This window comes from Erpetoichthys calabaricus, chromosome 7 (assembly GCF_900747795.2).
Source record: "Erpetoichthys calabaricus chromosome 7, fErpCal1.3, whole genome shotgun sequence".
Taxonomy (NCBI): Eukaryota; Metazoa; Chordata; class Cladistia; order Polypteriformes; family Polypteridae; genus Erpetoichthys; species Erpetoichthys calabaricus.
In genome coordinates this window covers 39,207,206-39,221,023 of record NC_041400.2, presented here as the reverse complement: position 1 = coordinate 39,221,023, position 13,818 = coordinate 39,207,206, and the positions used below count along the sequence as shown (strand labels likewise).

General features: G+C 37.4%; 1 protein-coding gene across 1 annotated transcript in view; it reads left to right on the top strand.

Annotated features, from left to right (window-relative positions):
- fer (fer (fps/fes related) tyrosine kinase) overlaps positions 1-13,818 on the top strand; it is a 396,648-nt gene that overhangs the window by 150,549 nt on the left and 232,281 nt on the right. The window contains exon 10 of the mRNA XM_028804820.2: positions 9,226-9,321. Within this exon, the coding sequence (XP_028660653.1) occupies positions 9,226-9,321 (96 nt within the window). The remainder of the gene's footprint in view (positions 1-9,225; positions 9,322-13,818) is intronic.

Below are 13,818 nucleotides of genomic sequence, written 5' to 3'. Positions count from 1 at the left end.
ACAAACATGCAAAAGAATAAGAAATCAGGAAGGGGGCAAATAGTTTTTCACACCACTGTAAATCAGGAAAGGCTTATTGCAAGAAATAGCAATACGTGTTAAGGTTTCTGTACTTGATTTGTTTAGTTTTTGTATGAAATGAGAGGAAAACAAATTAATCAAAATATTTTATTTTTTTAGGTTTCCAAAGTAAACATTTTTATCGAACAGTAATATGCATGTTCACCTAGAACCTCTACATAATTTATATTTATAATGCTGTATTTCTATGCTTTTATGACAATAATAAACCATGCTTTTCATGGTAGGAGTCTAAAGGAGATACACATACAGGGAAACATCTGTGTGGTAATGTTAATGTGCATATATAATTTTCTGTATTTGAAATATGTAACAATGACCAGACTGGGAAACAAGACATGGTGCATTGCAAAGCTCTAGCATTTCAAATCAAAGTGAAAACAGTGAGAAAAAACAAACATAAATTACCTTCATTTCAGCATTAAACTTTTGTTTCCCTCTGCTGTTAAATTGGGTTGTTTGTGATATTCCAACTTGTTTATCTTTTCATTACAGTGACTCAATATAGTATATACACTGTATACAGTACACTTACATACTAATGTAACATAACATCCATCCATCTTTGTGGACCGCTTATCCAGGGTGGGATTGCGGTACATTCTTCATTATCCTTATGAAGGTTGCTGTAGAAAAATGAGCCTGCTGAGAGATGAAGTGTCTCGACAAGTTCTCTGATGTTAGTAAGTTACAAATCCTGAACTGAATATATTATTGTTTTTTTTTTTTTTTTTTTTGGAAAGAAGTCTGACATACCCTCTTTTTCACTGTTATTAAAAATGGTGACCATCCCTAAAGTCTGCTATTCCAGAGGCACTGTTCCCACCTTCTATGCAAAATTGAAAAGGTGTGATAGTATAACCTTCACACATTGTACATTGCTTTCAGCATTCCTGATCAGATCTCAGCAACATCTGGGGTTTTGCTGCTACAGAGCTGTTTCATCACTTGTAGTGACTTGAGTCACAAAGAATAACAGCCCCAACCAGTACTTGTGTCACTGCCTCTTCCAATTAGGGTATATCCAATGGGTTTGAATACTACTTTCCATCTTTTTACCAGTATCCTCAGTTGAGGTCAGCATTTCAACACCCTCCCTGAGCTATCAAACGGTTACCTTTCAGTTGAATGTGGAGACATCCTGCTAACATGGCACATTGCAACAATACTTTCCTCTACTCAAAAGCTTCCCTTTCTGATGTTCACCAACATTGGGTCCAAGGGTTGCCACCACAACACTTGTCATCAACTTTTTCTCCATAGCTGCCTCTACTAATTAGGTCTTGATTTTGGTCTATTCAGACTCTGTGTCCCTGGCCTCTCCTGAGATGTAGGAGAAGCTCTTCTACAAGTAAAATTTGAACTCATTCCAAACAGAGGCATTCACTAGTCATATTTAGCAGACTCTCACTACCCGCTTGGGTTTTTCTTGGTCTGTCTAGCAGGAGGACGATCATTTTACAGCTCAGCATCTTTCTTTATTCAAGTCTCTATAACATACAACTGCAGATCTAATAACACAATTATAAAAGTGCTCATTGATCCAAGGTAGTTTGGTACCAGACGCACTTGAGCATCCTTAATAATAATATTGTGTTTGAACATGGTATTCTATATGCACAAAGTGTGACTATTGCAAAAATGCTGTAACATCTGGGGTCAGATCAGGAAAGAAATTGTTTTTCTCACACCTCCAAATATCAGTTTAAGCACTGAAGTTTCCTAGAAGGGCTACAGAGTTAGTAGATGATACATTTGTGAGCAGTGAATTCAGTATCCCTAAAAAGGGTGAATACTTGGAATAGTTGTTTGATACATACACATAAAAACAGTCAAATGTTTCTTCTCTGCAACTCAAACTCTCATTTTGTGAACTGGAAAAAAACTACAACTTTATGGTATTTTTCTTCGGGCTGCCACACTCACCTTGGTCCTTTCTGTGGGGGCAACTACTGAGCAGAGAAACAACCACCACCAATCAAATAGTCTGGTTCCAGAGACAGTGTTTTGCATAGAGGTGAAACTAACTATATCTAGTTTATATGTTTCAACCTTGTGTATCATCTCCAGTTTTGTCTCTATCAGGGAAGCTACTTTCTGTTTTCCTTGAGCCAGTTGCTGTTGCGAAGCTCTAGTATGCTCAGATCCACCACACTGTTGCCTGTAACCCTCGTGGAATGCACCCAGTGCATGGACCTGCAGTGGTGGACCTACTTGGTTGCTCCACATGGCTGTTTTGATGCTTGCCAGAATTGCTTTTGTGCAATTCCAAGTCTGTCTGCAGGAAAGGCTCCCAGTATCCCTGTTCTTATCACGGCTGTTTTTCAGTTAAATGAGACTACAGTGAGGGTACTTAAAAGATTGTTCTTTGAATGGCCTCTCCCCTGGACTACATAAACATGGATAACACTATCAGGAATATGCTGTACATCTCCAAACAGCATGGTTTTTCATATCATTGAGGCACACAAGACTCTTTATTTTGCTAATGTCACAATCTTTGGAGAGAACGTAACATTCTCAAATCCACTTAATCCAATATTGGGTCACCAGTATATAGTATATATTAGTAACTGTATGTTTGTGTTTGTATTTATATACAGTTAGGACCGTTTATATTTGGACAGTGATACAATTTTCATAATTTTGGCTCTGTACACCACCACAATGGATTTGAAATAAAGCAATCAAGATTTGATTGACGTATGCACTTTCATCTTTAATTCAGAGGGTTTAACATAAATATTGTATAGCTGTTTAGAAACAATAGACAGTTTTATACTTGGCCCCCCTATTCTCAGGGCCTCAAAAGTATTTGGACAAGCTAACACAATCATAAATATAATGGCCATCTCCAAGTGCTGTGTTTCTACCTTAGTGATGTTTTGCTAGGCCTTTACTGCAGCTGTCTTCATGTGCTGCTTGTCTGTTGGACTTTCTACCATTAGTTTTGTCTTCAGCAAGTGAAATGCGTATCCAGTTGGGTTGAGGTCAGTTGATTAACTTGGCCATTGAAGAATATTACACTTATTTACCTTGAAAAGCACTTAGTTTGCTTTAACAGTATGTTTTGGCTCATTGTCCATGTGTAGTGTAAAGAGTTAGTCGTGTAAACTTAAGAATTCATCCTTCTACTTCTGCCAGCTGTCATATCATCAATAAACACCAGTGACAGACTTCCATTCGAAACTGCCTCCACCATGTTTCACATTGATGTGGTATTCATCGGATCATGATCTATTTCTTCTCTTCTCCATACTCTACTCTTTCAAACATTCTTGTACATATTGATCTTAGTTTCCTTTGTCCAAAGAAAATTGTTAAAGAACTGGACAGGCTTTTAAAAATGTTTTCTGGTGAAGTTTAATCTGCCCCTCCTATGCTTGAGGTTTACCAGTGGTTTGCACCTTGTGGTAAACCGTCAGTCTTTACTTTCATAAAGTCCCCTCTCTTGATAGTAGACTTTGGCTTAGTAATAGGTCTACCTCCCAGAGAGTGCTGTTCGTTTGGCTAACTGTCGTGAAGGGGATCTTCTTCACCAAGGACAGAATTCTGTATTGATCCAGCACAGTTGTCTTCTGTGGTTTTACAGACCTTCTGGTGTTGCTGAGCTCACCAGTGTATTCCTTCTTTTTAAGAATGTTCCAAATAGTTGATTTGACCACTCCTTGTGTTTCTGCTATCTCTTAAGAGTGTGTTTTGCTTTTTCAACCTGTTTTACTGTTATTACTTGCATGGAGAGCTGTTTGGACCTTATATTGAGAATTCACAGAGACAGCTTCCAAATGCAAATTCCACACTTGGAATCAATTCCAGATCTTTCACCTGCGATGAAATAATGAGGGACCAGCTCAGGCCTGGCTATGGAACAGCCTGTCAGTCCAATATCCAAGTACATTTGAGCCCCTGGAAATGGCGGGGCTATGCAGACAAATGGCTGTCATTCCTAAACAGCTGAGAGGATGTTTTCGGTAAACCCCTTAAATTAAAGCTGAAAGTCTTTGCTTCAGTCACTTAATGATTGCTTTATTTCACATCCATTGTGGTGGCGTACAGAACCAAAATTATGAAAATTGTGTCACTGTCCAAATACTTAGGACCTAACTGTACATTATTAAAGGGTGTCATTCTAGCAAGAACACCACCAAGGTGGGACAGTGCAGAGGAAAGCCCCACAGGAAACCTCCACATGAGAGTAAAAGGGCCAACCTAGGAAGAAAAGAGCATCTTGGCTTGCCTGTCATTGTTGGATGAGAGCGGCCTCAAGTGAAGTAATTCTTGTCATATGTAGCATCTGGAACTGCAACTGACATAACTATGCTTGCGAATTAGAGAAAGAACAAGTGTGAAAAATCCTCATTTGAAATTTTATGTGCTTACCCAGAGCGCTGGATGTCAATTGATCCAACAGAAGGCGAGAGGGAAAGAGAGTTTAATGTATGCTGGCTGGAGTCCAGGGGACCTTCAGGTTATCAGATAGCAAGAAACAGCTCACATACAGACTGTCTTGAAGACCCAGCCCATTAACATCTACTGATAATTCAGGGTTGCTAGAACACTGAGGAGTTACTACAGAATGTAGCAAAAATGGAGCCACTTTATGCCCAGTTTTCAAAGATTGACCAAAAGACGTGCAGGAGTAGCTTAAAGCCGGTTTGTGCCAGAAGCATATTGGTCTTATTCTGAAGAATAGAAAGTAAAAAACAGGAAAATCATGTCCAGGAGTTGTTTGTTTAACACAAATGAAGTTTGAAACCAAAAAATCATTTCTAATTCCTAATACCTAAGCCAAATGCAGACACTACAGTTCAAAGTCATAAGTTCTTAGTGAAAGGTCAGTTATCAGGTAATAACACAAATAAAAGCACTGCAAAATCCGTAGTAAATTTCCAATCTTGAATAGTCAGGACATGCATGGCACTGACCTTTTAAACTGTTACGTCTCTGACATCACACACCGTGCACTCCTGCTAATATACGGGACTGAAAACCATAAGAAGCATAAACACAAAGATAAAATGCAAAATACTTTTACTGTTCTTAAATATGCATCGAATAATTTGTTATACTGGAAAAATGGATTCCTCTTGTAGCAAAATCATAGTATTAAGAAAAATGTATGCAGAAAACTGATCAGCATATTTTAAAATGTCCAATTCATAACAGATCTATGATTAGAGGATAGATGGAGCCAAAACTCTGCAGAGGGAAGAAGAGCCCAATAATGAAAAAGAGGATTAGAATAGGGAGTGCTATGGCAGCAGTGAGAAGTGGTTTGGCATAAGAGATACCCAACCTGGTACACAAATGTTGAAGGCTTGTGGCAGCTGCACACAGGGAAAAGCTTGGGTTAGCTTTTATCATGTTTATTTGTACTTTTATGTCTTCCTTGTGGACTTCATTTTTAGTAGATGTGTAATTCAGGATCTATTTGAGTTGTTCCGGGTATGGAAAGATACCATGAGGGCCTGTAACAGTAAAGTTACAGGCTATAAAATGAGAAGAATTAAACCTACAAACACTAGTGTACAGCTCTTTGATATAAATACATATATAATCAATCCCTTTTAAATACACATGAAAACATGTTCCTATACAGAGGGATCTTTTAACTCTCAAGTGAGTCAGATTTTAATGAAATATCTCTTAATCTTCTATTTTCTGTAAAACACACTTTCTAATAATGTAATTCTACCCACAATTTTCTGTTAATTATGTTGCAGGTCATATAAAATGCCAATCCAAATATACTTCTGAATTTCTATCACAATTGATTCAATATTTATTGGGAAAATGTTTCTCAAGCAGGATTTCATGATACATTTTCTAGCTCTGCCCATTAGTGTATCGATATTTAAAAATGGTTATACTGAATGAATACTTTCTTTTAGTTGCCTGCTTATTTTAAGCTGTTTTTGTCACATATGGGTCCACTAGTTGCTGTAAATGTTAAACAAGAATTTTACTTGACACAAGATGCAGTGCATTTTTCACCATATGCTTTAATGCTGTTTCCTTAATTACAAAGAAGTGCATATAGACACTAACCGAACTGTGGCAGTAGGAGGGTTAAACATTTTTACTAGTTTGCTGGTGGGAGGCTCATCAGAATGCGCACATTGTTCCAACTGTAACTTCTGTGATGTTAGAAGCAGTCATTTAGCTACTGCTAATCCCCACGACTCATTTATCTGAAGAAGCCCCTTTATCTTGTCATTACCTGAGCTGCGTGAAATGAGCTGATCATCCCCAGTGCTGGCAGGCCCACAGGCGAAAAGAGGCCTCTGTATCCATGGTGATGCAATGAGCAGTTTTTAACTAGCCATTTAATCCCTTGATGTAAAAATCGACCTGTCAGCGGACAAGAGGGAGGCTAGGTTTGTTATCTTGAAAGGCTTGTAATTCTGAGCTGACATGCCCTATTCTGAGTTGTGATTGAGCTGGAAGTAGGAGTTCAACATTAAAAATATGTGTCATGGTACAAAGTTAATAGGCATCAGCTATAACAGATACTCTGCCATGCTCAGAACATTTTGAACCAATAATGACACTGGCGGCTATTTTGCACCTGTGGTTTATTATTGTTCAGTCACATGTCTGTGGACCGCTGTTTCATTTAAAGTAACTTTTCTTGAGGTACAAGTGATGTCTTAACGTTTTATTCTGTAATCATTTTGAGTACATTTTATCATATGACCAGAATATGAAATTTATGGTTTTCTGTCTTGAGACAGGTATACTTATATACTGACTAGCAATGTTTATAGTGAAAATGTAGCTTCATACACAGTAAACGGTTTATTTGGATAATGGAAATAAGATAGAAGTGTACTTTGCTGAAAAATCTATTAACAAGTCATCATACTTATTTAAAAAGCACATCAATGATTATAATCCTACTATTAATGATACATCTGAGAGAGAGAAGGTATAAACTCAGCACAATGTCCATAGTAGCGTTTGAAAGTAGTCTTCTGGAACTGGGAAGCAACAACACTGCACCATTGTGCCATACCTATCATAATACATTTTTTCATTAATATTTTTTTGATCATTGTTGGTTTTAATTATTAAGCATAAACACATTACTCTTTGCAAATTATCAGTTTAATTCCATGTCTTTCTCTAGTGGTCAGAGCAGAGGAAATGTTCATCTATACTGAAAGACCAGAGAATTGCTAAGAAGTAGAATATGATATGGCATGTTACATTTGCCCCATGTGTATACAACTACAAATCTGGTGTCTAGTGCTCCCCTAAAACAGTAAATTAGGGCAGGGATTAGAAACCTGCTGCCCATAATACCGAACTTGGCTAAATGGTTTACAGATTGGATGGAGGAACAGATGAAGGTCCTACCATGCTGTTGCTGTTTTTGGCAGTTTTCTGTTAAGGGATGTCTGATTTACTGTGCATTTCCATTTCAGCAAGAAAATGAATATTTAGTTTGAATTAAATTAGCAAACGTGCGTTGACCAGCATACAATTTTCCATCTTTTCCCCCATGAACTACTGGGTTGCATTGGTAAAATGTGTAGGGTCAGTGATCATGTGCAAGATAGGTACTGGACACTGTTTGGTTCATAGGCAGACAAGATGTTTCACTTTTGAACTCGTCCTCCTACTACAATCATTAGTTCCATCATCAAAAGGTGAGTCTGCAGCAGTTATGGCCATGCATGCTCAAATCCTGACACTACTTCCAGCTCAAGTTACAAATTTCATTTCTTTCTTCACTTGGATCACCTTTCTTTAACATTATTTATGGTTTAACATGGTCTCAGTGTTAGTCTAGAACTCTAACTGGCTTATTTTACTACTTTTTTTTAAATAAAATTATACTTATTTTTATGTTTGATGGTGGTTTGCCATCTTCTGATGTGGACTTTTTGTGATATTTCCACTGTCAAAATGTTTTGTGAGCTGTAGATTGTAATTCCCTTATCTCTTCAGGTTATTGGCATTTGTTTCTCAGGTTTTTTTTTCCAAGCCCTGGTAATGTTATCATCTACAGTTGCCTTGATTGCTCTCGATAGCAAACCATGCTGGTGTTTTTGTTTTTTTGTAAGATTTTCCAGATGTGTTTTTGTAATAGTATATCCAATTTGGCTAACATCTTCTAGGGTACACATTTCTTACTAATTATGCAGTCTTTATGTTATGTTAGAATAATTTAAATGTTAACCAACAAAACGAAAAGTAAAGGCTAAATCCTATACTATCATTTACGGTTTGTTTATTGTGAAACCAGTGATCCAGGAGATTTTTCCATCACAGATATGGTGACTCGACTTTGAATCTCACAAACGCATGTTGTCTGTCTGGGGTTTGCAAGCTGTCTATCCAACTGTATTTCCTCCACGTACTCTGTTTTTCCTCTTGCATCGGCAAAGATAAGCATATTGGGTTGACTGGTGATTCAAAATTTGCCCAGTTTGAATTTGGGCATTTGTGTGAGTGAGCTGCTTGCAGTAGACATGCACCTCATCTGGTTTTTTTTCCTGCTTTAATACCAGTGCTGCAAGGATGGGCTTTGAACCCCACAAAGCCCTGAACTGGACTCAATAGTTTTGGTTTTTTTTAAGTGTTTTGTAATATTCTAAAGTTAAACCAGAAACACATGACCAACAAGAAACATTTTGCTGGTTATTGAATCTGGTAATGCTCACCTGAAGTGAGTTTTGTTGGACGTTGAAGCGCAACATGTTTTATTATCTTAAAATGTGAAAGCATATTTGCAATATGCACACTTACAAGCAATGAGAACACTTGATTACATACACACACATCTACTACAAATTCACAAGTCAGTGTAACATGCAGCTCTACATGGTGGGGTGGGCAATGAATCAAGTCAGGGCCCAGTAGAGATGTGCCCAGATGTGTTGTGGATTTTTGGTACAGGTCATAGGGTTTATCTCCTAATGTGTATACTGTAGCTGTGTTCTGTGTGTGTGTGTGTGTATTTTCTGTTCAAGGACTAGTTTGGAATTCATTTGACTATTATAAAGAAAAATAATGCAGTATCTATGGTATCATGCTTTGCCAATATATAAAAGAAATGGTGCAACCAAAATAATGAACTTGAGTGGAATTATTATATACTGCAAAATACTAATTATTGTATTTTTCTTAAACTTTTAGGACAAAGGAAAAGATAAAGTCTCAAAGTTTGACACGTTACGCCACTCTATTGCTGGTATCATTCGGTCTCCAAAATCGGTTTTGGGTTCTTCGTCTGTAAGTATTTGTTGGTTTGTTTTTGTAATTCACACTATGTATTTTACATCTTTTGTTATAGCTTTTCCATATTAAAAATTAATTTTGTTAAAGCATTTTATATAATTCTTTTAAACATTATAAATTTAAAGAATGCATTGCATCTTTTCAAAGTGGCATGCTTTATTATTTGAAAAGCATGGGGAGCACAGTGGTCAGAGCAATTAATTGTAGACAGTTATGAGTGCACATTTATAATAAGGGCAGCTCATCACAGTTCAGAGGCATGTAGTAGCAGGAAAAATGCTTTCTGCCTCTGTGCTCATTATATTGTACTTTGACAGGTTTAGGAATGAACACAGACTGTAGACTGGAAGAGCAAAGTTTTGTTTCTTTGTTGTCTTTATGATTCACTTTAACTATCAGCTCCCAAAACAAACACATCAAACACTTTGTACTCATGGGTTTTCTCATCTTGGAACTGACAAACTAGTAAAATATATCTACTCTGAGACATGCTGAGCACAGCTGAACTTGTTTTGCAAAATCCCAAAGAGCTTTTAAAATTCAGGTCATCCACCTGGAGTTAAGCATGTTTGGGTCTGGCCATTATAGGGTGGTCCAGATCTAACTATGCAACTTTTAATGCAATGCAATGCAATAATTGCATAATTAGATCTGGACCACCCTGTACTTGGATGGGAGACCATCTTGGAAAAGCTTGGGTTGCTGCTAGAAGAGGTGTTGGTGAGGCCAGTAAGGGGTGCTTACCCGGTTGTCTGAATGTGGATCCCAATGCCCAAGTGAAGTGATGGGGACACTGTGCTGTAAACATGACACTGTTTTTCAGATGAGACATAAAACCGAGGTCCTGGCTCTCTCTTGTCATTAAAGATCCCTGGGCATCCTTCGTAAAGACTAGGGTGTATCCTGATGTTCAGAGTAAACTGCCCACCACAGCCTGGTCATTATGGCCCTATAATCATCCCCTGTCTCTACCCCACTTAATAGCTAATGCGTGGTGAGCATACTGGTGCAAAATGGCTACTGTTACATCATCCAGGTGGATACTACATATTAATGTTGGTTGAAATGGCTCCCACTCACTGAAGCACTTTGAGTAGTGAAAAAAGTGCTATATACTGTAAATGTAAAGAATTATTAGTTTAAGTAAGTTTTCTAAGTAAATTCCTAAGAAATAGGCTGTATAACTCTGATTTAAATGTAAACATTTCTTTACTTCATATAATACAATTGGCATAGCTTTCTTTTCTCTTCTTTTGTTTGTTGTTATGCTATGATTTTCATAGAAAATATTTTATTGGACCTGGTAATACATTGGTGTTTGGGGGTTTCGCAGTAATTAGGTCTGCTGATTCACAGCTTCAGAGTACTGGGTTCAAATCCCAGCACTGACACTGCTTTTGTGGAGTTTGCACATTCTTTTCAGGACTGCTTGGATTTTTCTTCAGATGTACAGTCTTTATTCCTATTCCTGAGGACATCCATGTGAAGTTAATTGGTAGCTCACAACTGGCCCATTGTGGGTCAGTGTGGGTGTTAGCGTGTGTGCCTGTGCTACAGTAGACTATGGCACGGTTCAAGGTTGATTCCTGTTCTTGTTGCTGCTTGATGTGCATGATCCTTAATTGGATATAAGGGTGAGAAAATACAGAAGCTGTTAAGAAGACTAACAGAATGGTGGGTTATAAAGCATGATGTGTGGAGTACAAATTAAAGGAGGTAATGCTTGGATCATACAGAACACTGGCAAGGCCGTACCTGGAGTACTGAGTGCAGATTTGGTCACCAGGTTACAAAAAAGATCAGTGGTGCTAGAGAAAGTTCAAACAAGAGCAACTCAGCTGATTCCTTGATTGCAAGGTTTGGTTGAAATTGAGCTGTTGCCACTACCCACATGAAACTTGACTTTCACCTTCATGGTGCAGAAACAACAAATACTGTAGTCAAATCATATCAAACTGTATTTATAAAGCCCATTTTAAAAAGTCTAGGCTGAACCAAAATGCTGTATAAGATAAGCCAAAAGAAACAAAAATATATATATGTACTGTATGTAGTGCTGGGCGGTATACTGGTTCACACCGAAAACCGTTTTTTATTTTTTTTATGATATGGATTTTTCTTATACTGCAACACCAGTTTAAATTGCCTAAACGACGTTCGGAACGTGGCGCAGCGGGAAACTGTTCAAGTGGGGACCTTTTTCACTGCTACACCGCTAAACACAGATTTGTTGTACTAGGGCTCTTTTTCACTACTACTCCACCAAATAGGTAGCATTCCGAAACTGAAGCCGATGATAAAGTTGAACATGATGAACAGAAGAACTTTTGCCGAAAAAAAGGAGTCACGTCCGTCGCCTGGAGATACTTTAGTTTTAAAAGGTCAAATTTGTAAATACTGTTTCTATACTACTGGATAATACTGCAAGCCAAGTTGTACTTGTTTTATTTGTTTTCAATACAGTGTAATGTACCTGGGTACTGTGTAATAGTGTGACGACATGTTGACTTTATTCTCGACATTTCCACTTTAATCTTGACGCTTATGACGAGAATAAAGTCGACATGTTGACTTTATTCTCGTAATTTGTCATTAAAGTAGAACATCGTAAACTAAACTTCATCGTAAAATGAATATCTAATTTACTAGATTTTCTCAAACCCCGTCATAAGTTATATAGCACATTAAATGCTTTGTGTTAAGTGATTCTTAAACTGACTTCTTCTTGCACTAAGAGGAGGCGCCGGCAGTGATCGCCGCACAGAATACATTCACTTCATGATCTTCCTGCTCTCTGAACATTTAGAATGCTAAGATAAATACTTAATATAATTTTCATGGTGAAATGCATTAAAGCATGCATTAATCATATGGGGGCACGGCGGCGTGCCTGCCTTGCATTTGCATGTTTTTCTGGTGGGTTTACTCGGCGCTTCAGTTTCCTTTCAAAGTCATGTAGGATGTGGGGTTTTGTTGTGCTATATTGACCCTGCTAGTGTATGTTTTGCTTGTATTCATCCTGCAATGTGCTGGTGACTCGTTCAGAGATGGGTGCAACTCTGAATGGATGGCATAATTAAACATGTATAGCGAAGATATTTTTAAAGTTCTGAACACTCAATGGGCTAAGTTTATAACTAGTTTTAATTTCACAAAGACGTTTATCGTGTGGTGATTGGTTATGTGATGAAAGAAAAAGGAAGGATAGGAACTGGTGTTTTGGTACATCAGATAGAGACAGCATGCATGCAATAAAGATAGCCCGCTCAGAAGAACATGCATTGAATTCTGTGTTCGTGTCTCCGACCAGCAGATCACAAACCCAGCATTTATACAATATTTAAGTTAAACCTGTGCGATACCCATTCATACATCCAGTTTTTTGGAGCTTCGTCACACTTGCCATAAAGTTCTCTACACTGAACATACACCTGGGGACCCCTTACTGCGAGGGAGCAGCACTACTGCCTCACTACCGTGCATGTGTAATACCTGCTTTAATGCATTTTATCATGAAAATGATATCAAGTATTTACCTTAGCATTCTAAATTTTCCGAAAGCAGGAATATCATGAAGTGAATGGATTCTGTATGGTGAAAGCTGTCTTCTCTTAGTGCGGAGGAAGTCAGTTTAAGAAGCGTAGTGATTAACCACTGGGTCGGGGAACGTAACACAAAGCATTTAATGTGCTGCATTAATTTATGACGGGGTAAATTAAGTAATTGATTAAACATTGATTTTAGGAAGAAGTTTAGTTTACGACATTCTACTTTAATTATGAAGTAAACTATGAGAATAAAGTGGAAATGTCGACTTTAATCTCAACATAAACGGCGAGAATAAAGTGGAAATGTCGACTTTAATCTCGACATAAACGGCGAGAATAAAGTGGAAATGTTGACTTTGTTCTCGACATATAGTTTGTTTTTTTCTTCCCAGTATAGCTTAGCTTGAAGCAAGGTCCATATTAATGCAGTTTGCCTAAATGATGGTTCAGTTGGTAAAGATGTCATCACCAAGTTGCACTTGTTTTATTTTATTTTAATTTGGTGAATACTGTGTAATGCACCTGGGCTTGAAGTCTTGAAGTAATAGTGCAACTATCAGTAATAATACTATTATTTATTTTATTGTTATTATTTATTAGTTTAAATATTATGCAGTTTAATGATGATAAAGTTGTTTAAAAAGTCACTTTAACGTGTCAGTGGACAGAGATTGTTAACCTTAACAGAAAGTGTAATTGGTTTACAAAAAATATTTATTATTTATTCCTTTTCTAAGACATATTCGGTGCAATACAATTTTTGACAAGCACTTCTGGATATTTTACTAAGTCTAAATTCCTCTTTGTATGGTTGAAAATATGTTGTCAAAATTATAGTTTGTTTTTGCAAAATTTATTCAATAAAAAGGTTCTATATTTTGACTGCATCTGTCATGCAATGTGATACCTTCTCTTCATTAGTGCCACCCCCTTGAAAACTATC